The sequence below is a fragment of the Lissotriton vulgaris genome, chromosome 1_1, assembly GCF_964263255.1.
Source record: "Lissotriton vulgaris chromosome 1_1, aLisVul1.2, whole genome shotgun sequence".
Taxonomy (NCBI): domain Eukaryota; kingdom Metazoa; phylum Chordata; class Amphibia; order Caudata; family Salamandridae; genus Lissotriton; species Lissotriton vulgaris.
Genome location: NC_141685.1, coordinates 79,267,251 through 79,293,588, shown reverse-complemented (window position 1 = coordinate 79,293,588; position 26,338 = coordinate 79,267,251). Strand labels below are relative to the sequence as shown.

Sequence of the window (26,338 nt, the reverse complement as noted above, 5' to 3'; positions counted from 1 at the left end):
AAGAAGAGTGATCGACCGTGTCGAAAGCCGCCGACAAGTCCAACAGAATCAGGACAGCCTGTCCACCCTTGTCCATCGTGGCCCTTATTTCATCTGCCGCCTTTATCAAGGCCGTCTCTGTTCCATGACCTTGTCGGAAGCCGAACTGGGTGTCATCTAATAGGTCATTAATTTGAATATAGTCAGACAGTTGTTTGTTCATGACAGATTCAAAGATCTTAGCTGGGAACGGCAGTGAAGCAATAGGACGATAGCTGGAAGGCAGTGAGGGGTCCAGGGAAGGTTTTTTAAGGAGTGGCCTGATTATGGTGTTTTTCCAAATTGTAGGGTAAGAACCTGTAGAAAACATAATATTACAGATATGTGTCAGTGGTTTAGTAATGATGTCAGGAATAGTATTGAGTATGGAAGGGTGGCAAGGGTCCAATGGAGAACCGGATTTAATTGACTGAATTAATTTATAAATGAGTTGAGGGTTTATTCTGGTGAATTCCGTTAAAGCTGTCGAGGTGGGATTTATCCGACTGTTAGAAGAATCAGTAATGTCAGAATTTGGGGTAAAATCTTTGAATATAGATGTGACCTTTTCAGAAAAGAAATCGGCCAATACATTGCAAAGAGTTTGTGATGTTTCAGTAAGAGGGTTGGGTGGTTCGGCGAGGTGGTTTACAACTTCAAACAGTTTCTTCATACTGCTTCTAGCTTGATCTATTTGAGTGGTGTAGTAGATGTTTTTTTCTGTTGCTATGCTCTGCTTGTAATTATGAAGAGCAGCTTTATATGTTGCTTTGTCTGATGGGTTGTAGTGTTTGCGCCAATGGCGCTCAATATTACGACAATGTTGTCGTTGAAGTCTAAGATTTTCAGTAAACCATGGGGCCGAAGGGGTCTTCCTATTATGTTTGGATGTTCTGGATGGAGCTAATGTAGAAAAAGCCCCCTCCAGAATAGAAGTGTATGTGGTAGCTGCAATGTTAGAGTCAGTTACCATGTCTATACCCATGAAAGCATCAGTAAGAGTCTGTGTGAGTTGATTATAATCTAAATTTTTCCAGTCTCTGGTGATAAGATGAGGGTTCTGAGATGTATTTTTAGATGCTATTGATTTAATTTGAATATCGAATAGAATGGCAAAATGGTCAGACCATGTTAAGGGAAGTATTTTATTCATGATAATGTAGGGGTTATTAGTAAAAATTCCATCAAGCGTGTGTCCTGCTTTGTGTGTTGGAGCTGTTATCAGTTGTTCAAGGTCTACAGCAAGAAGGTCATTAATAAGCTGGTCAGTGTCTCTATCTGACAGGGATAAATAAATAAATAAATATGGTTAAAACGTCTAACTTACTTTAATTGTGCTCCGCACATCATTGACTCCGCGAAGTCCCTGGGAGTCACCATGGACAAACACCTGAACATGCAGGCACAAATCACTAATGCCACCAAGGGAGCTAATCACCAGATGAGTATACTAAGGAAACTTAAACCCTTCCTCTCACAGACCGACTTAAAAATGGCAATACAAGCCCTAGTGCTACCAAGATTAGACTATGGAAGCACCACTCTATGCGTTCTCCCCAAATACTGGCCGACCCGCTGAGGGCATCGCTTAACGCTGCGGCCAAACTGGTATCAGGAACTAAAAGAAATAACTACATCTCTCTGACATTGAAAGTTCTGAACTGGCTGCCCTACGAGGCAAGAATACACCTAAAGATAGCTTGCATGACCCATAAAGCCCTGCATAGCAATTGTAGCGATCGCTACCATCGACAAGGCCAAATGTAAAAGATTCCGTATTTCCAGTCCTTTGCGGAAACACTACAAGTCCCAGAAGGCCATCCGGCGCTGGGGGTTGGCTCAATGGGAGGACATTATATAAGCTCCACCTTCGGAACACAACGGGGCTTGTCAATCGTGTTCTGTATTCGCTCATAGTGGATGAGCCTTCTCGCTGCGAGTAGGATTCTTGAGGACGACGCCGATCAAAAGCCAGCGTGGTCAGTTGTACCCTATTCTGCACTACGCGATCAAAAGCCAGCGTGGTCATTACCTTGATCTGCACGACGCCGATGAACAGCCAGCGTGGTCAGATATCCTTGCGATTCTCTGTTCCGAATCCTATTCAGTCGTGCAAGTACCCAGAGGAGTGCGGGCTCGCCTCCTATTCTTTTGTATACTTTTTCTGTTTAAAGCGGTATCAAAGCAGCCGCCATTTCTTGTTTACTTTGCGGGGAAAGTTTGTGTTCTACGTCAGTGGCTACTGACGTTATCTGATAACTGGTCTACTCCGTTCCACAAGGAGGATTGTGGTTCTTATAAGTGTTGTGCTTTCCACGCTTATCGTTTGTAGTCCAGAGAATTATGTTTGTGCTTACGACCTGGTAGGCAGAGGAGTGAAGTTAACTTCTCAGTACTTCTGGTTTAACTGTCATTTCTGTACTTTGCTTGGAATTCCTTTAAGGATACATGGGGTGGATAAACTGGTGAGTAGGGAAGACCGGGGAAGAATTCTGGGGTCACATAAGTTCCGCTGCAGAACTAATCTCTTGCTCTCTGTCTCCTCCTCTACCTGCAGTGTCCCTGTACCAGTAACCTCATGGTGTAACGACCAGACGATACCAGAAGTGCCTTTTTCCCCGATGCCAATCCACCTCCCGGCCCCTATTCGTACAGGCTCAAACAGTGGGTAAATTCCATTGTAGGGGTTTGTGTGGAACGGAGTCGGAAGGACTATCGTCTATCGTCTCTGCTGGCCATCAGAGTAAGGTTAGTGGTGCTTGCGTATTCTTGCGCTGCTCTCAATCCCGACAGATTGACAAGCCCAAGAATACCGCCCAGCCTAGACGATGGATACGAATGCTATTCTCACCTTCCTGTTGGAGAGCTTTACAGGCCTTCAACAAGAGGTTCAGAACTCCCGGATAGAGAACCAGGCTTTGTATAAAGAGATTTCTGATTTACGCAAAGACGTGTCAGACCTTGCCATGAGAGAGCCTGTGGTGAAACCATTGATTAGACCGGCCACCCTGCAGCCGCCTCCTTCCTTCCAACCCGGGGGTTCACTGGCAGCCCCATCCACTTCTACCGAAACCACTCCGACGGTCCATATAATCCAAAATCATGGGATACCCCTAGCCCCCCCCCGAAAGGTTTCATGGGGATCCACGGAAATTTGAAACATTTCTGAATCAATGCCGTCTGCATTTTCTATGCAAACCTATGTTCTTCCAGGGCGAAGCATCCAAAACTGCTTTTCTGATGTCCTATATGGGGGGGAACGCGTCCAGCTGGACAATCCCTTTATTGGAAAAGGATGACCCTGTTTTACATGATTTCTCTGCCTTTTGCATAGAACTCCGGAAATTGTTTGATAGGAAGTCTCACATGTTGTCACTAGATCACGAATTAATGACCTTGAGACAGGGGTCCCAAGATCTGTTGTCCTACATCACCACCTTTAACCGCCTTATCGTAGAAACAGATTGGCCGGCTCAGAAACGAATCTCCTTGTTTTACCAAGGACTTAGGGGAGAACTGAAGGCTGTATTAGCTCAGGTGGTGCAATTACCTACTACCTGTGAGGAATTAATAGACCTGACCGTCCAACTAGATCACCGGTTACTGGAGCGAAAAGGGGGGGATTATCTATACTCTTACCCCTTATTTAAAACCCGGCAGGGGGTTGAAGAAAAAGCAAAGACAACAGAAGGACCGGAACCCATGCAAATAGGGGGAATACGTGGGCCTCTCACCCGGGAAGAAAGAGACAGGAGACGGAGGCTTAAACTCTGCCTATACTGTGGCAAAGGGGGGCACTTCATCAACGACTGTAGAGCTAGGAATTACGTTTCCGGGAAAAACCCCCTTCCCAGAGGGCAGGCTGCTCTTAGTTCTAGTGAGCCGGCGGAAAACTGACGGTCTTGAATCAGATAGAGACCTCTGATTCGAGACGACCTCAAGATACGGTCTCCCCTTTTGTAGCCAATACCCTACACCCTGCAGTAGCCCATATGAATGTGAATGTTGCGCTATGGGTTACCAATCAGAACCCTGTAAGGGTAGATGCCTTGTTAGATTCAGGGGCAACCGGAAATTATATAGACCAGACCTATGCCTTCCGCATGGGTATCCCCTGTGAAAAGAAATCGATACCTGAAACAGTTAAAACAGTGGATGGCACGGTACTAACTTCAGGCCCGGTCACCTACCATACGCTGGCCCTATTGATGAGATTCGGTGAGGATCACTGTGAGTACATCCAGTTCGACCTGATTGATGCCCCTCAGTTCCGACTCATTCTAGGTATGCCTTGGTTGACACTGCATAATCCGTTGGTGAGCTGGGCTTCCCGTACCGTGAGTATGACATCCGAGTATTGCAAGGAACATTGTCGAGAAGGCATACACCAAGACTTCCCCCTTGTTCCCTCGCTCGCTACCTTCTTAGCAAGCGACTGTACAGTTGATTCCTTTTGTTGTGCCACCACATTACCAGATGAATACAAGTCCTTTCATGCCTTGTTCGACAAACAAAAAGCTACCCAATTACCTCCTCATCGCACCTACGATTGTCGGATTCACCTCGTTCCGGGTGCAGACATCCCTTGCAGTAGGGTGTATGCCCTGACAGAAAAAGAAACACTGTATCTCAAAACCTATATCGAGGACAATATAGCGTCTGGGTTCATAAGACACTCCACCTCCCCGGCCTCGTCACCCATGTTCTTCATACCGAAGAAGGATTGCGAGGAATTGAGACCATGTATCGACTACCGAGCCATTAACAGGGTGACCATCAAGAACCGCTATCCTCTTCCCCTAATTCCTGTGTTGATGGATCAGTTGAAAGGTGCGCGCTATTTCACAAAACTTGATCTCCGAGGGGCCTATCATCTGGTACGAGTGATGAAAGGAGATGAATGGAAGACTGCTTTCAGAACTAAGTTTGGTCTCTACGAATATAGAGTAATGCCCTTTGGCCTCTGCAATGCCCCAGCCGCCTTCCAGTTCTTTATGGACGATGTGTTAAGGGGGTGTTTGGAGACATTTTGCGTGGTCTATATAGACGATATTTTAATCTATTCGGTGTCTCTGTCAGACCACATTACCCATGTGAAAATTGTGTTGGAAAGGCTCCAACAAAACTCCCTGTATGCCAAACTGGAGAAATGCCTTTTTCATGTCCAGCAGGTAGCCTTCTCGGGTTATGTTATTGACGCTCACGGATTTCGAATGGACATGAGTAAGGTGAAGGCCATCATCACATGGAAAACGCCACGGAACGTTAAATCTGTGCAAAGCTTTCTCGGTTTTGCCAATTACTATCGGCGTTTTATACAGGATTTCTCCAAAATCATCCATCCCATCACGTCCCTCTTGAGAAAAAATGTTCCTTTCAAATGGGGAGAGGCGGCCGAAACCTCATTTCAACTCCTAAAAGAGAAGTTTACACAAGCTCCCATCCTTCGTCATCCAGACCCCAAGATGCCGTTTGTGTTGGAAACTGACGCTTCTCAGTTTGCTCTGGGTGGTGTCCTGTCCCAACGCCATCCTACCTCGGGTCAACTCCACCCGGTGGCGTACTACTCTAAGAAGCTCACCCCGTGTGAGATAAACTACACGATAACAGACAAAGAGCTCTTAGCCATCAAAAGAGCATGCGAAGAATGGAGGCATTACCTCCTCGGAGCGTTGCATACTGTAGAAATCATCACAGACCATCGCAATTTACTGTTCTTAAAGACGGCGAAGGCTTTGACTCCTCGACAATTGCGATGGACCCTCTTCTTCTCAGACTTTGATTTCGTGATCAAATATAGACCCGGAACTCGTAACGGAAAAGCTGATGCGCTCTCCAGGTTGGGTGAGGAAGAAGCGGCAACCTCGACAGAACCCCCTTTCATTCTAAAGGGGATCGAACCACCAGAAACAGCTATCGCCTTGATCACCTCTGAAGATTTCCTGGATGACGTTAGAGTCGCCCTAACGGACCAGGATATCACTGCTTGGGTACAGGATGAGCCCGACAAGCGATGTGAAAAGGATAAGCTGGCCTATCATTTCCAGGCCTTATATGTCCCCACCTCTGCGTTGCAACGCAAAGTCCTGGAATGGGCGCATGATTCTGTTCTAGGGGGACACATGGGCATCTACAAGACAATCGCTAACGTGGAACGATCCTTCTGGTGGCCTGGTGTCAGATCTGATACCAAAGAATATGTGAAGAACTGTGCGGTCTGTGCCCAGGGGAAAGCCAGTCACATCAAACCACCGGGACTGTTGCATCCATTACCGATTCCACCCAAGCCGTGGCACACTCTGTCCATGGACTTTATCGTAGAGATGCCCCCGTGTGAGAAACAAACGGTCGTGCTGGTGGTAGTTGACCATCTTACGAAAATGGGACACTTCATTTCCTTACCTGGTCTGCCTTCCTCCAGTGAATTAGCCAAAGTCTTCCTCCAACACATCGTCCGTCCACACGGATTGCCGAGAGTGGTGATTACGGATAGGGGGACTCAATTCACCTCCCGTTTCTGGAAGGCTCTATGTACCATTTTGCAGATCGATGCTCGTCTCTCATCAAGCTATCATCCGCAAACGGATGGTAAAACGGAACGTCTAAATCAGACGTTGGAGCAATACCTGCGTTGTTTCTCGTTACAGAACGCCACAGATTGGACCATCCTCTTGTGGTTGGCGGAGTTCGCCTACAATAACGCAGTACATACCACCTTGGGATGTTCCCCGTTCTTTTGCCTCTATGGATTCCATCCAAACATGCTTCCCTTTGAATGGCCGGCTGAATCTTTGGTTCCTGCCATACATGAACATCATGCTCATCTTCGGGCTATTCTGATCGAGGCTCGGAACAATCTGGCAAAAAGCCCAAGCAGCCCAGAAGATGTTCGCAGATAAGAGACGTACCCCTGAACCTGAGTATAAGGTGGGGGACAAGGTGTGGCTTTCTACACGCAACCTGCATCTTAAGGGACTTACGAAGTCGAAGCCTAAGTATGTTGGTCCCTATGGCATTTGTGAGAGGATAAACGCTGTAGCCATGAAACTCTCGTTGTCATTGTCTTGGATGATTCATCCCGTATTTCATGTATCGCCCCTACGTCCGTGTCTTCCGAGCGTGAGGTTGCCTGATCGTCCTCTTCCGGTGGAAATCGAGGGCCACGAAGAATATGAAGTGCGTTCTATTCTGGACTCTCGCTTGGTCCGAGGCCGGATCCAATACCTGGTGGATTGGAAAGGGTTCGGCCCCGAAGACAGGACCTGGGAACCCTTGGACCATCTCCATTGTCCCGATTTGGTAGTACAATTCCATGAGCGGTTCCCCGGAAAGCCGGGACGTCCGCCGGGACAGCGGTCCACGAGAGGGGGTTCTGTAGCGATCGCTACCATCGACAAGGCCAAATGTAAAAGATTCCGTATTTCCAGTCCTTTGCGGAAACACTACAAGTCCCAGAAGGCCATCCGGCGCTGGGGGTTGGCTCAACGGGAGGACATTATATAAGCTCCACCTTCGGAACACAACGGGGCTTGTCAATCGTGTTCTGTATTCGCTCATAGTGGATGAGCCTTCTCGCTGCGAGTAGGATTCTTGAGGACGACGCCGATCAAAAGCCAGCGTGGTCAGTTGTACCCTATTCTGCACTACGCCGATCAAAAGCCAGCGTGGTCATTACCTTGATCTGCACGACGCCGATGAACAGCCAGCGTAGTCAGATATCCTTGCGATTCTCTGTTCCGAATCCTATTCAGTCGTGCAAGTACCCAGAGGAGTGCGGGCTCGCCTCCTATTCTTTTGTATACTTTTTCTGTTTAAAGCGGTATCAAAGCTGCCGCCATTTCTTGTTTACTTTGCGGGGAAAGTTTGTGTTCTACGTCAGTGGCTACTGACGTTATCTAATAACTGGTCTACTCCGTTCCACAAGGAGGATTGTGGTTCTTATAAGTGTTGTGCTTTCCACGCTTATCGTTTGTAGTCCAGAGAATTATGTTTGTGCTTACGACCTGGTAGGCAGAGGAGTGAAGTTAACTTCTCAGTACTTCTGGTTTAACTGTCATTTCTGTACTTTGCTTGGAATTCCTTTAAGGATACATGGGGTGGATAAACTGGTGAGTAGGGAAGACCGGGGAAGAATTCTGGGGTCACATAAGTTCCGCTGCAGAACTAATCTCTTGCTCTCTGTCTCCTCCTCTACCTGCAGTGTCCCTGTACCAGTAACCTCATGGTGTAACGACCAGACGATACCAGAAGTGCCTTTTTCCCCGATGCCAATCCACCTCCCGGCCCCTATTCGTACAGGCTCAAACAGTGGGTAAATTCCATTGTAGGGGTTTGTGTGGAACGGAGTCGGAAGGACTATTGTCTATCGTCTCTGCTGGCCATCAGAGAAAGGTTAGTGGCGCTTGCGTATTCTTGCGCTGCTCTCAATCCCGACAGCAATACTCCCAGTTACTTAGCTCTAAAGCTAGTTCGATCGGGAGGATGCAGACAACTGCGAAGTGTGAGCCCACTACTACTGAAACCACAATTCTACCATAAAAAGAGAACAGGCTGCAGAGCATTCCCAGGGATTGCACCGAAGATTTGGAACTCCCTACCTCCAGTGGTACGTGGAATCTCTTCCTTTACCACCTTCAAAAAAGAAGTAAAAATGCTTCTAATAAACAATTTCACATCCTAAGACTTTAATTCTATCTTGACCTCTAGTCACCTGTGCCATCCATATATTATTGCCTACATCTTTTGAATTGAATGTTTACTACTTCAACCACCTAATGGTAAATAACTGTGTATTGTGAAGCGTTCTGATTAAGCATGGGCTGAAAATTTGTTCCGCTCGCGAAATTTGCGGATTTTCCGCAATTTCGCAATCCGCAAATCTCGCGAAATCGCTGTAAAATCCGCGAATCCACGAGTGGGATGAATTTTCAGCCAAGCACTTACAGGGTTACAGCAGCAGGTGCAAAAGTTGAAGCAAATTTTTTGTAACCTTTTACAAAAGGGTTACAAAGAAATTAACTTCAACTTGGGCACCTGTTGCTGTAAGCCTGTAAGTGCTTCCTGGCGCCTCGTTGCCTACTTGCAACTATTCTCTGACCCTGCTCTTACCCTTGAAGCAGGGTCAGAGAATAGTTACAAGTAGGCAATGAGGCGCCTGTCATGAAAATTAAACCTCAACAGGAAGCACTGACAGATATAAAAACAAGCATTTGCAATGCAATAGGTCTCGCATTAGGAAAGTTTGAACTATTGGTCTTGTAAATGACAATTTTTTTTTATTTATGTGTTGGTTTTGAAAATTGCTAAATGAATAGCTTTGTCATTTACAATGCCAATAGTTATAACTTTCGCAAATGTGACAGCTATAGCATTTGTAATGCAACATGTTTTGTATTTACGTGACTTAGATGTATTGATATTACAAATTACAATGGCTTTTAATTTTTTTAAATAAATAATACTTAAATAAAAGTGATTTTAATTTATAATGGCAATAGCTTAAACTTTTGTAAATAACTTTTGTGAGGATTATGTTCAGTGTATTTTATTGTGACGAAAATCCAAGAACAGAAGTGAAATATTAACATCTTTTGTGACATTTGTAATAAAGCTTGAAACATTGAGAGAACATATTTGAACCAGTTGTTGTTGAATGGTTGCGCAGATTGATGCTGGGGTGGCGCTGAGTGGTGCTGTGGTGGTGCTGAGTGGTGCTGTGCTGATGCTGAGTGGTGGTGTGGTGGTGCTGAGTAATACTGGGATAGTGCTGAGTGATGCTGGGGTGGTGCTGAGTGGTGCTGTGGTGGTGCTGAGTGATGCTGTTATGGTGCTGAGTGGTGCTGTGGTGGTGCTGAGTGATAATGTGGTGGTGCTGAGTGATGCTGTGGTGATGCTGAGTGATGCTGTGGTGGCGCTGAGTGGTGCTGTGGTGGTTCTGATTGGTGCTGTGGTAGTGCTGAGTGATGCTGTGGTGGTGCTGAGTGATGCTGTCGTAGTACTGAGTGGTGCTGTTGTGGTGCTGAGTGATAATGTGGTGGCGCTGAGTGATGCTGTGGTGACGCTGAGTGATGCTGTGGTGGCACTGAGTGGTACTGTGGTGGTGCTGAGTGGTGCTGTGGTGGTGCTGAGTGATGCTGTGGTGGTGCTGAGTGATGCTGTGGTGGTGCTGAGTGATGCTGTAGTGGTGCTGAGTGGTGCTGTGGTGGTGCTGAGTGATAATGTGGTGGTGCTGAGTGATGCTGTGGTGGTGCTGAGTGATGCTGTCGTAGTACTGAGTGGTGCTGTGGTGGTGCTGAGTGATAATGTGGTGGCGCTGAGTGATGCTGTGGTGACGCTGAGTGGTGCTGTGGTGGTGCTGAGTGGTGCTGTGGTGGTGCTGAGTGATGCTGTGGTGGTGCTGAGTGATGCTGTGGCAGTGCTGAGTGATGCTGTGGTGGTGCTGAGTGGCGCTGTGGTGGTGCTGAGTGGTGCTGTGGTGGTGCTGAGTGATAATGTGGTGGTGCTGAGTGATGCTGTGGTGGTGCTGAGTGATGCTTTGGTGGCACTGAGTGGTGCTGTGGTGGTGCTGAGTGATGCTGTGGTGGTGCTGTGGTGGTGCTGAGTGATAATGTGGTGGTGCAGAGGGCAGAAAGGCACAAAAAGCAGTCTAACAAAGGGCAGAAGGGCAGAAAAACAAGGGAAAAACGAGTCTAACAGAGGGCAGAAGGGCAGAAAAACAAGGGAAAAACCAGTCTAACAGAGGGAAGAAGGGCACAAAAAACGAGACTAACAGGGGGCAGAAGGGCAGAAAAACAAGGGAAAAACGAGTCTAACAGAGGGCAGAAGGGCAGAAAAACAAGGGAAAAACAAGTCTAACAGAGAGCAGAAGGGCACAAAAAACGAGTCTAACAGGGGGCAGAAGGGCAGAAAAACAAGGGAAAAACGAGTCTAACAGAGGGCAGAAGGGCAGAAAAACAAGTCTAACAGAGGGCAGAAGGGCAGAAAAACAAGGGAAAAACGAGTCTAACAGAGGGCAGAAGGGCACAAAAAACGAGTCTCACAGGGGGCAGAATGAATCCCGCCCTGGGTGTTTGTCCACGAAGAAGCCACCTTTTTGTGTAATACCTTTACTCCTTACTGGAGTACTTTCTACTGTCTAATCAGTAAGTGCTCCCTCGTTGGCTAAATGTATATGGGCAGATTTACAATAACTGGCGCATCCCCAGGGATGCGCCAGTTATTGTGCGCTGCAGCTCCGCCACCCATGGTGCCCCGCATTTACAATGCGGCGCACCATGTTGAGGTTCCGTGACAATATGAACCTGTGTTTTCAACATTGTCGTAAACTCATAATTTTGGTACCGATGAACCACAAATGATCCATTTAGTATATCCTGGTGTTTCGCTATGCTACGAGCAAGAGCACTCCTGTTATAACCACATTTCTGATACACCGATGGCATCCATTTTAGATCATGGCATCCATCTTGTATTCTTGCCCTCACATAGTCAATGGACACGCAGTGACCTCTGATCACCTCATTTTCACTTAAGGACACGTAGGCTTTAGCCGGCGATTCACCTTGCTAGTGACACGTGCACCTTAGGACAGAAACGCTGTGGCCGCATGACTCGGCAAAAGCTGCCTCCTCTGCCCGAGGCCAGTCCTGCTATACTGGTTCTCGTGTTCGTTGGCCTGATCATGATTAGGCGGCCGAAGCTGGTAGCCTTGCCCATTTACGACCCACAAACATCTCTTATCCTGTTTTTCTATCTTCTGCACCTGGCTCTGCTCCTTTCCTTCTGGGCCTTTATTAGGGGGAGGTAACGAAATTTACGATGAGGCGGTCCGGCTCTTGAATGGAAAGATGACATGGGATTATGATGGAACAGTGGGAACCTCTCGTTCGTAAATGTTTTGACATCAGATATTGTTGACGATTCCTGTGTAACGCCAAATATTTATTGTTTAGGACATAAAGTTTGAGAAACACACTAGTATGTGGAGAATGTTGCCCCCAGCTAAATATTTTGTATTTAAGGAGCAACCAACTTAGTGCAAATCGAACAGGCCCCTAGAATCTGCCCGTGTGTAGTTTCTGTGACTTCTGTGTCCCTGCAGTAATAAACATTTGGTCTTTGACGCCACCATCGAGAAGCCCGTGTTTCTGTTCATTTGTGCACCGAGACAGGTAGAACTCAGGGGTCTTCGGGTGTTTTCCCTGACACCTCTGGACCGTAATTAAAAGTCCAGAACTCCAATTGGCGCCCAACATGGGGCGACGTCATTCGGTACTGGTCCAAAAGCCTGAAGAGTTCGAGAAGCTTCGTGTGAAGATTCCGGAGGGAGGCGCCCCACTTCATCGATCCCGGCATATCGCAAAAGTGGCCTGACGTTCTCTTCCACGAGGGTTCCCGTTCAGACGGCTGCAGTTGTCCGTTGCCTTGACCGTCGCCCTGCCTTGGACCCGAGGTGCAGACCTTAGTACAGCGAGACGTGACGGGTTTCTCCTTGGTGACGTCTTCAGTGCCTCAGTTAAGTATTAAGTGGTTGCTAGTTGTTTGGTTACTTCGTAAGGGTTTGGATAATCCTTTTAGTTCCTTGGTTTGGTTTGGTTTTGTAAGATTATCACTGGTTGTTCTAGTTACGATAATCTTTTGGTTTGGTTTGGGTATCAATACATTTGTTCACTTTGGTAGGCCTAAGTTCTTAGTTCGAGTGCGCACCTTTGAGTGTGTTTGTTCTGTGTTCCGGTTTATAAAATGGTAAGTCGGAAAAATTCTATGTTTTCATGTTTTGGTTGCAACAGGAATTCCCGGTTGGAGGACTCGTGTTCGGTTCCTCCGATTGGAACTCCTCTTTATGATCTTTATTGCAAGTTCGGTGTGGGCCCTATCTCTTATAACGAGGTATGGATCCGCTACACGGAGAAAGATGGTGTCCTTAGTTGGCCACTACATGGTAGTTTCGAACCTGAAATTCTCGATAATCTAGAAAGAAAGTTGTTTAAAAAGAAAGCCCGGCCGGCAATGTTTGATTCTTTCCGTTGTTGGCGAAAAGAATCCAAACAGAGAGAGACTAAAAAGTTGAAGAAAGAGCAGAAAGAACAAGAATTGACTTTAGAACAGTCTGCTAAGCAGCTGCAACTCAATGATTCTGAGAAAGCGATAGAGGTAGCCGATAGAGAGCGTAATTTAGCGATAGACAAGTGCTATCCTGCTTTGCCATCAAGTACAGCTAAGATAGTGGAGGACTCCGAAAACGATCCTCTGTTGTCTTACTTGTTGAGGTCACCTCCATCGTATGCACAGGGTGCTACAGCTCCACCTCTGCCGAATGTTGTGTTACCGGTTGCTGGACAGCCTGGTATACCTGCTCCTGCTCCCCTGAATCAAGCTCCTGCATTTCCTGTGGTTAACAATATTCCTCCGGCACCCCCTCTTCCAGGGTTGCCAGCTCCTCTGCCTATGCCTGTACCGCTGATACCTGTTGTTTCGCAAGCTACTTTGCCTCCTACACCTACTGGTGCTGTTTCTTCTGTCCCAACTACCACTCTACTTCAAACTTCCTCTAGCTATATGACTCCGCTTTCTGTTCGTCGGAGAATTACTGAATCTGTCTCTAATATTCTCTCTCCCTTTTACAAAACTCTGATTAAGAGTCCTGCCTCTGAATCTGTTCAGAGACGTAGTCAGCTTCCTAGTGTTGAGGAACGAGGAATATTAGATTCCACTGCTCTCAGGTGGATTTCGAAAGTTGGAAGGTATAATGTACGAGATGTATTAGATACATTTATGCAATGGAATGAACCGACACAACGCTATGTGTTTGATGTTATGTGTTCCCTTTTACGTGAGGAATGGGATGAGAATGATTCTGAACAAGTTCCAGACAAATTAATTCATATTCAACAAAAATTTGCTGTAGGTATGATAGTTGGTCAGGAGATAAAAGAAGCAATGGAACTGATTCTAGGTTTTAGGGTTGATCCTTCCCTCGGTTCACCAAGAGATTCAGAGAAAGGTAGCGCAAATAAAGGTCGCCAATACCCTATGAGGGAGGTTCCGCCAATATGGCGCGACGCTGTGCAAGCTGATGCAGTGCGTGGTATTGCGGCCGCTCCAGCGCAATTCCAGAGAGTGTGGATACACATTCCGTGGAAGCGAGCTGAAGTGTTAGCAGTAAAACAGGCCTTGCCAGATCCGCGTAAAAATCCCGCCGGATATTACAAAGAGTTGGCTCAGACGGTTGAAGCTTGCGTAATGAATCTAGCGGACATTGATATGCTATTTGGTAATGTAGTACCGCAACCAATCTGGGCTAAAATTCGTAGAGAAAATCATCCAGTTGCTCTAGGTGGCTATTGGGCAGCTATTATTGTGGCAGATGGTCAACCAATTGGGGGTTCTAAACCTGAACCTTTAATTGCTAATTTGCCCGGTAGAATAATCGATTTAATGAAAACCCTGATGCCAGCATTGCGCGTTAACTGGGACAAGTTGTCCGCATGCAGGCAGAAGAAAGACGAAAGCGTCTCCGACTTTTTCACTAGATTCGAGGAAACTTTCGTAGATCACAGTGGTCAGGATATGAGCACGGAAGGAGGCCAGAGATTATTTGTTGATAAATTTGTGCACAATCTGTTACCAGAGCTCAGTAATAAATTAAAGAATTCTGAAAGTGCGTGGGCTGTCTCTACGACTGCACAGATACTTGCAACTGCCCAGTACTATGAAAATAGGGATAAAGAAGAGAAGGAAAAATCAGAAAAGAAAACGAAAGATTTAAAAACCAAAGTCCTTTTGCAACAAGCATATCCGCCTCGCACGAATCAAACGAATACACAGCAAGGGCCATATCAGAGGACCGACTATGGTTCACAGAGACCACAGTACCAATGGAATCAGTGTGCTTATTGCAAAAAGGAAGGTCATTATAAGAATGAGTGTCCGGTACTGGCACAAAATAATGCTGCTGCAGCTCAGAGAGGTCGTGGTGGTTCTATGCAAAATTCTAGAGGTCGAGGACGAGGTGCTATGCCTCCACAAACGAATGATCGCCTTTCTAATTATTTTGATCAACGAAATGGTCAGTCTACACAGCCAGCTAGATCTCAACAGTATCATGTTGAAGATTACTGTGAAGTTGGTGAGGAATTTCAGCAAAACGAGTACTAGGACAGCCTTGGGCAAAGAGATGGAGTAGTATCAGTTCCAGTAGACCAGAGTGGGCCTTATGTCGCAGTAGCCACATCAGGTGTAGTCGAACCGTTTCTGTTGGATACTGGTGCAGCAAAAAGTTCTATCATACATGCAAAACTCCCTGGCGCACCTTTGTCCGGCTTAACAAATGTTTCTGTAGGTTTTTCAGGCGCCCCTGTTCACAACCCTGTTTCTGGTCCTTTGTCTATTTCTGTTGGGCCTCGTCAATTGAAAGCACCCTTGATTTTGACGACTGGTTGTAATGAAAATCTGCTTGGTTTAGACTTGTTAAAACGCCTATATGCGACATTGTACTGTTCTCCTTCAGGAGTACAGCTTACATTAGGTAGAAGAATCATATCCCCGATGCATTTGTCAATGGATGCGCTCCCACTGGAGCTGCGTTCTCTCCCTGATACTCTTTGGGCGACTGGTCCTAACGATGTAGGTCTTTTGGAAATTCCACCATATGTAGTAACTTTGAAAGCAAATGTCAAATTTCCACGAATCCCACAATACAAAATCTCTAGTGAAGGTGAGCGTGCGCTCCTATTGATAGTACAAGATTTGATCAAGAAAGACGTAATAGAGGAAACTAGAGGAAATGTCTGTAATAGCCCTGTTCTGCCTATTCTAAAGCGCACTGATCCCTCAGAAACCTCCAGTCTATAGATTTGTAATTGACCTTAGAGAGGTTAACAAAATTGTGATTCCACAGTTTCCTGTGGTTCCAGACATTACTGCATTGTTAACGTTGATTCCTGCTACAGCCACGTGGTTCTCAGTGATCCACTTGAAGAATGCCTTTTTCAGCATTCCGATAGCCGAAGAAAGCAGAGATATTTTCGGCTTCTCTCTAGGAGGACGAAGCTTCAGGTTTAAACGTGCTCCACAAGGCTATTGTGAAAGCCCATCCATTTACAGTCAGGCATTAAAAAGTCAGTTGGATTCTTTTGTACTTCCTCCTGGTTCTGCCTTAGTGCAATATGTCGATGATTTTCTAGTGGCTGCCGATGACAAGGAAACTTGCAAAGCAGCTACAATTTCCTTATTGCATCATTTTTCTGATTTAAATCACAAGGTGTCACCTTCCAAAATGCAATACTGTTGCCAAGAAGTGACCTACCTAGGTCATCTCTTGTCAAAGGAGGGAAGAAGGTTGACCCCAGAGAGAATAAAAGCAATTACGCAGATGAATGTTCCTAGCACACAGAGAGAAGTGCGTGCGTTCTTGGGTATTACTTCATACTGCAGGCAATGGATCCCAAATTTTTCTCTCTTGGCAAAACCGTTGGTGGCTTTGACTGGGAAAGGTGTTCCGAATCCAGTGCCATGGTCTGACGAATGTCAGCAAAGCTTTTCTGAGTTACGAAACGCACTATGTTCAGCTCCTGTGTTGGGTACACCTGACTACAGTAAACCATTTACACTCTATGTCCACGAAAGAGAAGGTTGCGCGTTGAGTGTCTTGACGCAACAATTTGGTGATAAACAACGCCCTTGTGCGTATTTTTCATCAACATTAGATCCGGTAGCCAGAGCGTTGCCTAGTTGCTTGAGAGCTACAGCGGCAGCTGCAGCGTCCATTCGACAATCTGCTGGTTTGGTCATGAACAACATGCTAGTGGTCATGGTTCCACATGCCGTGGATACACTCATGAACCGAACAAAGACGCAGCACCTTACCAGTGCTAGATTATCAGGCTATGAGCTGACACTGTTAGCAAATCATATTCAGATTAAGAGATGCAATGTATTGAATCCAGCAACATTGTTGCCGACTAGTCAGGAGTCGAGTGATTCTGAGCCACATGACTGTTGTTTTAGAACTGAGGAAGAGACAAAAGGACGAATTGATCTAAAAGACACTCCGTTATCAGACCCAGATGGCACGTTGTATGTTGACGGGTCTTGTTTTAAATTGGAGAATGGTGATGTAACAGCTGCCTATGCAGTAACGACTTTGAGTACGATTGTGGAGACTGCAAGAGTGAGTCAGAATTCTGCTCAAGCTGCAGAATTAATTGCATTGACTAGAGCGTGTGTTTTAGCTAAGGGAAAGAGAGTGAATGTGTTCACAGATAGTCAGTACGCGTTCGGCGTAGCCCATAGTTTTGGCCGATTGTGGAAGGAAAGAGGTTTTATTACGTCCCATGGGACTAAGATCCAGCATGGTCAGCTAGTTAATGACTTGTTGGAATTTCTAACCTTACCAATGGAAGTTGCGATTGTAAAGTGCAGTGCTCATCGAGCAATCACGGATGATGTTGGTCGAGGAAATGCCTTTGCTGATGAGACAGCAAAACAGACAGCTAGGAATCCGATGAGTGGGATGTATGTTTCAACGTCTGCAAGATGGGTTACTGATTCGGGAATGTGTGAGGACACAATGGAAAGTGTGAGAACGATTCAGGAAGAAGCGACTGAAGAGGAAAAACTTGCATGGAAAGAGAAAACGGGTAAATTGGACTCGAATGGATGTTGGCTTGATTTGACGGAACAACAGCGTTGGATGTTGCCTGATGCGTATGTGCTTGCTGTGGTAACGATGGCGCATGGAGCAGTGCACATCAGTTCTAAAGGGATTTGTAAGATGTTGGCTCCAGTCTGGAAGAATGATGGAGTTAGTAAGTGTGCAGAAAGAGTGGTGAGAAACTGCATGATATGCCTGATGCATAATCCTGGCAAGGGAACCCCCACACCTGCTGGTCACTTCGCTCCTCCTTCCTGCCCCTTCGAAGTGATTCAGTTAGACTTCATTCACATGGATCGATGTAACAACCTTAAATACATTTTAGTGGTAGTCTGTGCTTTTTCAAGGTGGATCGAAGCATATCCACTCAAAGATAATACTGCCTTGTCCACTGCCAAAATTCTCCTAAAAGAATACTTCCCCAGGTATGGTATGCCATGGATTGTATGGTCAGATAATGGAAGTGAATTCGTAGGGAAAGTTATGCAGAGTGCGTGTGCAGGCTTGAGCATCAAGCAAAAGTTCCACAGTGCGAATCACCCCCAGTCAGCAGGTTTAGTTGAAGGCTACAATGGCACCCTCAAGCTGAAACTGGCTAAGATACAAGCCTCCACGGGCTTGTCCTGGCCAGATGCATTACCTTTGGCCCTGTTATCCACAAGAGCGACTGTGCATTCCCGAGTAGGGCTTAGTCCCTATGAGATTGTGTTCGGTCGCCCTGCTAATATTTGGGGGGTACCAAGACCTAGGGAGTTTAGGCAGCTGGAATACCCAATGCTAATTGATTACCTTTTTGACTTGACTGCTAAATTGAGTCTCATTCACCAACAAGTTTTCGATGCATTGCCAAAGCCTCCGGAAAGTCCAGGTCATCAGCTGAAACCCGGAGACTTTGTTGTCATAAAGAACTTTGGACGGACCAGAAATCTTCAACCCAAGTTCGTTGGACCGTTTCAGGTGCTGTTGGCAACAAGGACTGCTGTACGAGTGGCTGGAAGAAAAAACTGGGTCCACGCGACACATACTAAGCGTGTACCCCTACCACTCCCTTATGATAATTGGATTAGAAAAGGAATTGGTGCCTCAGAAACAGAACCGGTTCCAAAATACGTTCCTTTCAGTGATGCAGAACTGATAACTGATCCACCGAACTCTGACTCTTTTTCTGAAGCTGCTCCTTTGAACACTGACCAGAACACTGCATCAATCGAAAATTTGCCCTCTGCGAACTCGAACACTGTCACTCCTGCTGAAAACAGTCTATTTCCGGATCAAACTACTCCAGGAAAACTGAGATACAACCTCTGATCTCATTCTAAAGACTAATAAAGCAGGAAACTGCCTATTTTTTAATCATTTTGCTCTAAAAACATTGCCTCCAGCCAGGAAGTTTGCTAAACATTTTGAATTTCTCTGTATATTTCTATTGTGCTTATTACCTTGCCGTCTGGGTAGCCGTAGGGTCGTGGCTTTGTGCCTAGTTGAATCTGCGGGGGCCAGACACAAGGTCGGTCTTTCTGTTAGTTCTGGGAACTCCCAGGGCTGGTAGAGGCATTTTCAACTACGTACATACCATCAGTGGTCGCGAGCGGTTGTAGAAGATGGAGCTTCCTGGGCTGCACCGAGAGAATGTAATTTATGTTCGCAGAAATAGACTGTACAAGGGGAAGATAGAATCCATAAGAGAGGGATAGGGGGGATAGCATGAACAGTGGACTAGGATGCACTTGGAAATTCGATAGACCCAGCCAGTCTGGAAATCTAAGCAGAATTAGTAAACAACAACATTCTAAGATGGCCTCCACCTTAGAAATACTTTAAAGCTACAGAACATGATGGTCCTTCTTTCATGTCCACAAGAAGGACATGCTAAGTTCTTTGTCAATATCTAGATTCCTAGAGTCTTAGAGGTGCCAACATTTTAGATTGCAAAAAACACAGTTGATGGACAGAATGTAGAACAATGTCATACATTCACCCCAGTACAAGGATCTGGGCCTAAATCCATCCTTTTTTTGCACTCCACACCACCCTGGGTTAGACACTGGCTATATGCAAATCAGCTCTGACCCTGTGCCTCATGAGTCCCAGGCTCTCCACAGGCTCTCCACACCACTGGAGTCAAGCTATCCAGGCTGATGAAGGCTGATAGCCAGAAACCGGTCCTTGGATGCTTGATGGAAAGACATGGCTTGGTAGTTCGGACTGGACTGTTCCCATGAGGCACAGGGTCAGAGCTGATTTGCATATAGCCAGTGTCTAACCAAGGGTGGTGTGGAGTGCAAAAAAACGATGGATTTAGGCCCAGATCCTTGTACTGGGGTGAATGTATGACATTGTTCTACATTCTGTCCATCAACTGTGTTTTTTGCAATTTTCACCCCGAGTGCGCTGGGTATACTCAGACGTGAGTCCCAGGCTCTCCACACCACTGGAATCAAGCTATCCAGGCTGATGAAGGCTGATAGCCAGAAACTGGTCCTTGGATGCTTGATTCCGGTCTGGGAAAGACATGGCCTGGTAGTTCGGACTGGACTGTTACCATGAGGCACAGGGTCAGAGCTGATTTGCATATAGCCAGTGTCTAACCCAGGGTGGTGTGGAGTGCAAAAAAACTATGGATTTAGGCCCAGATCCTTTTACTGGGGTGAATGTATGACATTGTTCTACATTCTGTCCATCAACTGTGTTTTTTGCAATTCTCACCCCGAGTGTGCTGGGTATACTCAGACGTGAGTCCCAGGCTCTCCACACCACTGGAGTCAAGCAATCCAGGCTGATGAAGGCTGATAGCCAGAAACCGGTCCTTGGATGCTTGATTCCGGTCTGGGAAAGACGTGGCTTGGTAGTTCGGACTGGACTGTTCCCAAGAGGCACAGGGTCAGAGCTGATTTGCATATAGCCAGTGTCTAACCCAGGGTGGTGTGGAGTGAAATAAAACGATGGATTTAGGCCCAGATCCTTGTACTGGGGTGAATGTATGACATTGTTCTACATTCTGTCCATCAACTGTGTTTTTTGCAATTGTCACCCCGAGTGTGCTGGGTATACTCAGACGTGAGTCCCAGGCTCTCCACACCACTGGAGTCAAGCTATCCAGGCTCATGAAGGCTGATAGCCAGAAACCGGTCCTTGGATGCTTGATTCCGGTCTGGGAAAGACATGGCTTGGTAGTTCGGACTGGACTGTTCCCATGAGACACAGGGTCAGAGCTGATTTGCATATAGCCAGTGTCTATCCAGGGTGGTGTGGAGTGCAAAAAAACGATGGATTTAGGCCCAGATCCTTGTACTGGGGTGAATGTATGACATTGTTCTACATTCTGTCCATCAACTGTGTTTTTTGCAATTGTCACCCCGAGTGTGCTGGGTATACTCAGACGTGAGTCCCAGGCTCTCCACACCACTGGAGTCAAGCTATCCAGGCTCATGAAGGCTGATAGCCAGAAACCGGCCCTTGGATGCTTGATTCCGGTCTGGGAAAGACATGGCTTGGTAGTTTGGACTGGACTGTTCCCATGAGGCACAGGGTCAGAGCTGATTTGCATATAGCCAGTGTCTAACCCTGGGTGGTGTGGAGTGCAAAAAACGATGGATTTAGGCCCAGATCCTTGTACTGGGGTGAATGTATGACATTGTTCTACATTCTGTCCATCAACTGTGTTTTTTGCAATTTTCACCCGAGTGTGCTGGGTATACTCAGACGTGAGTCCCAGGCTCTCCACACCACTGGAGTCAAGCTATCCAAGCTGATGAAGGCTGATAGCCAGAAACCGGTCCTTGGATGCTTGATTCCGGTCTGGGAAAGACATGGCTTGGTAGTTCGGACTGGACTGTTCCCATGAGGCACAGGGTCAGAGCTGATTTGCATATAGCCAGTGTCTAACCCAGGGTGGTGTGGAGTGCAAAAAAACGATGGATTTAGGCCCAGATCCTTGTACTGGGGTGAATGTATGACATTGTTCTACATTCTGTCCATCAACTGTGTTTTTAACATTTTAGATTGGGCAGGGACTTTATATGGGGAGAGGGTCGATACATGATGCAGGTTCTACAAGGCTCAGATAGAGCCCCTTTACGCCACAAGGGCCCCAAACACAATCAGCGCACAAAAGGCCCCTATAATCAAGCCTTGAGACAACAGTGAGGGAAATCCTCCTAAAAAAAGAGTTAGTAGTTAGTAGTGAATGAAACCAGGCACCTCAGTGAATAATAGCATTTGATGCATGGCACAATATTCTGATATACACCTTGCTGTCTTGAGTCTTCCTGATCCTTCTCTTACTCTAAGAGCTGTTCTTGTTTTAACAAAACCTTGACCATATGCATCTACCTAAAGCTGTAACTAGTATATGCGTGCTATGCGAGCATCCTTTTTTAGCTAAGTTTCTCTATGACCCCTTTGCTGAAATAAATAAGATGTGGCGTATTCAAAGGAACTGTTATGCAAATATCTCTGTATGGTTAAATGTGTCTTAAATATGTCTTCATAAGTTTCAACAATAGTAATAAATGAGATGCTTTTACAATCAATTAAAAATTGTAGATGCACATTCTGGTATTTTCCATTTAAGTAATGTAAATCTTTTTACATCCGACAGAAAACAATCCTTGATTGCACAAAATGTTTAAGAATAATGAAGATAATACTGTAAATCTGCAAAAGCAAAGTCAGAAACATTGAGTTACAGTATTCAGGAAAACATAAGTGCCGACAGAGGCAGCCGAACCTGAACATAAACGGACAGATCTTTGAAGTACCGTCAAGGGCAATTCGGTGATTCTACGAGTCTCAGCTGTCACCTCCGTGCCTCAAGATGAAGAAATTACCCCCTAGAAAATTAAGGCAACACTGATTAACCACTTTTTGTGTAAACATGTCCAATATCAGCTCTGATCATGAGGTGGTTACAGCAGTACTTTGCTTCCTAAAGTGATATCAGGCCACCATTCAGTGCTAAAGGTGTATTGAATGGATCTTTCAGGCCATTCCACAGCAACCAGCGAAAACCACAGTTAACTGAAAGTTAAAAGAAATGGGGGATCTGCTATATAAAACACAGAGTATATTTACCAAGCCTAAAACTGCATCAGAGAACACACACAGAAAAGCCATACAAATGCAATGAATGTCTGAAGCGCTTGAGTGAATTATCAGGCCTAAACAAGCATCAGCGAACACACATAGGGGAAAAACCCATATCATTGCAGTGAATGTGGAAGTAGTTTTATGGAATTATCAAAACTCATGAGTCATCAGCGAACACACACTGGGGAAAAACCATTCAAGTGCAATGAATGTGGGAAGAGCTTTATATATTTATCAGGCCTAAAACGGCATCAGAGAACACACACAGGGGAAAAAACATATCCTTGCAGTGAATGTCTGAAGAGCTTTAGTCTATTATCAGGCCTAAAACAACATCAGAGAACACACACAGGAGAAAAACCATATCATTGCAGTGAATGTCTGAAGAGCTTTAGTCAATTAGCACACCTAAAACAGCATCAGAGAACACACACTGGAGAAAAACCATATCCTTGCAGTGAATGTGGAAGTAGTTTTAGTTCCTCTTCAGGATTAATGTATCATCAACAAACACACACAGGGGAAAAAACATATTATTGCAGTGAATGTGGAAGTAGTTTTATAGAATTATCAAAACTCATGAGTCATCAGCGAACTCACACTGGGGAAAAACCATTGAAGTGCAATGAATGTGGGAAGAGCTTTATAGATGTATCACCCCTAAAACTGCATCAGAGAACACACACAGGCGAAAAACCATATCCTTGCAGTGAATTTGGAAGTAGTTTTAGTTCCTCTTCAGGATTAATATATCATCAACAAACACACACAGGGGGAAAACCATATCATTGCAGTGAATGTCTGAAGAGCTTTTGTAGATTATGGTACCTAAAGGAGCATCAGAAAACACACACTGGGGAAAAACCATTCCAGTGCAATGAATGTGGGAAGAGATTTTGTCTCTCATCAGTCCTACATAGACATCAGCGAACACACACGGGAGAAAAACCATACCATTGCAGTGAATGTGGAAAGAGCTTTAGTCGATTATCACACCTAAAACTCCATCAGAGAACACACACAGGGGAAAAACCATATCATTGCAGTGAATGTGGACGTAGTTTTATTACATCTTTAAGATTAAGGATTCATCAGCGAACACACACTGGAGAAAAACCATACCATTGCAGTGAATGTGGGAATAGCTTTTGTCAATTAACAAACCTAAAACAGCATCAGCGAGCACACACCGGGGAAAAACTGTAGTGCGGCCCCTAGTGTCACGCTATTATTTGCTAAAGTTAGCCTGAGGTAGCAACCATTTTATCTACGTGTCTTTTTATTTTTGCGCACAACACTCTGTATCTTCTTGTGCAAAATCCCTTTGTGCCCACATGAGCTCATATTGTTATAGTTTGCTCATTGCGTACAAGGTCGATAAACAAGCCACTGTGCGTTCCACGTCTGGTCAATCCGCACTACCTAGACATAACATTAGGCACTTCTTTGCACGATTGAGAAATGCTTGCATTTTACTAACACGCAGCAGCTTTCTCGAGATAGACGGAAGACTAGAGCCTTGCTGAACCTATGATGTAACCTTACTCCTACGTTCTAAGATGAGGGGTTCCCCAGAATTGGCCCAGAGATCTTCTTTTATATAATATACATATTCCTACCAGGGGAGGGTGGTCTAGGCGCTATAGCCGTAATAGCCACTGGTCATTCAGAATGATCTCTCCCTTCTTATTTTATGGTATTGTAACTTTGATAATTGTTTTTATCTTATGTATTATTCTTCTGGTGCTAGCTCATTGACTGCATTATAGAACTACGTACAGAGTTTTTTAGTTGAAAAATAAACACTTTAAACTTTACATAGACTCTGCATTGTTTGGGGTGGACAAGCACAGGTAAGTGAGCAAAAGGGTGTGCATTGCTACGACGACTCTGAGAGGTCGGGAGTTCCGTGTTCTGGGTTTGTCTAAGCATTAGGTATCTTTGGATGGTCTGCGGAGCTAATGAGACACTATAGCTAGTCGGTCGAGGGATTGTGAGTTCTTAGGTGTAAGTGCAGTGCAAACAATCTTGCACTAACGGCCCATTTTCTTGTGCATAGTTCTATACATCAGCGAAGACACACAGGAGAAAAGCCATATCATGGCAGTGAAAGTGCAAAAAGCTTTTATCAATCTTCAAACCTAAAAAAAATCAGCGAGCATTCCGGCATCAACTTAAGTGTCTATTCTGTGCTATTGTTTATTTCCCTACAGCTAGGAAAAACAGGAAATATCAGGAACCCATTGGGAGACTAGCACATAGTGGCCTAAAGGTAAAGAAACATTCTTGGTTTTTATTCTGTGAGAAAGAAATCCAAGCACATTACAAAACCTCGCATTTCATTTTTAGTGTTTCAGACTAGCCCAGTTTGTTTCCAGATGGCAAGAGATAGCGCAGGATCCTTGGGTTTTGGAAACTGTAGTTGGATACAGGATAGATTTTATCTGTGTGCCAGTTCAGGAAAGGGTTCCAAAGGTGTTAAGGTTTTCAGAAGAGATGGAAAAATTAGTAGCATATCCCTTTTATTACCGCCCAAACACAGCAGCAACAATATCTTAGAACTTAGAATACTTTAAAACATTCCAGAACTTAGAACATGTATAAGTCCCCATGAGCAGCAGCCATCTTCCTCTTTTGTGACTGCGAAAAAACAATAAATAATAAGCTCCAAATTTCTTCTGTCTCCAAACTTCTCCAGACTCCATTTCCAAACTTCCTTTTTCCAACTCGAACACAACGTTGACATTTCGACCCTATAAGATGGTGCTGGCTTTATCGCATTGATCGCCAGATCGTGAAGGAGAGAGACGTTCCTTGATCTTATACTGAAGTGATCGCACAAGCGGTACTTAACCGAAATCTTCCATTTTTCTCCACCGGCTGGTGGGGAAATTTTACGCATTTACTGCACAAGATACTGCGATTGAACCCTTGGTCGTGGATGGTGTCGGCTGACACATCCCCACCCTCCTGCCTATATAGAAATAGGCGCTGAAAGATTCAAAACCAACAGGTTGTCCACCTGCTTTTTAGTCCTTATGAAGACCTGACACGGTTGCGATAAAGCCAGCACCATCTTATAGGGTCGAAACGTCAACGTTGTGCTACTAATCAGTCCATGCCAAGTTTCAACGATAATAGGAGAAAACATATGTACTTGAAACAAATTGATGTTGAATTTTGGACTGATCTTTATTTGTTTTTATGTATTTGTGTATCCACACACAGTCAACATCACTTGTCACTCCTATTCACCTAAGCACGTATCTGTTATTTGTACGTTTATGCTAATTTTGATTTGGACAACCCATTCCCATGTTTACCAATGCTATATCTATGTCAGATTTTCTAAAAATAAGAATATTTTGGATTAAATCCAAAATGGTGTGTGTTTCTTCCTTCTTTCCCCTTTTCTCCCTCAACAAGTAATTCTGCTCCAGGGTGATTATGTATTTCTAAAAAACTTTGTGAAATACATTGATAGTTTTGCCTACCATTTAGGTTTACAAAGAAATTGACTTTTCACCCAACAGAGCCATTGTTTTTTGTATAATCTTGGAACCCAGGTTCTGAGGGTCA

The 26,338-nt window shown here is 45.3% G+C and overlaps 1 protein-coding gene across 2 annotated transcripts in view; it reads left to right on the top strand.

Annotated features, from left to right (window-relative positions):
- Positions 1-24,768, top strand: part of LOC147737416 (uncharacterized) — a 37,688-nt gene extending 12,920 nt beyond the window's left edge. For both annotated transcript variants that reach the window (XM_086934797.1, XM_086934806.1), the window contains exon 3: positions 22,272-24,768. In XM_086934797.1, the coding sequence (XP_086790923.1) occupies positions 22,901-23,965 (1,065 nt within the window). In that variant the 5' untranslated portion in view covers positions 22,272-22,900 and the 3' untranslated portion in view covers positions 23,966-24,768. The remainder of the gene's footprint in view (positions 1-22,271) is intronic.
- The last annotated feature ends 1,570 nt before the right edge of the window (positions 24,769-26,338 follow it).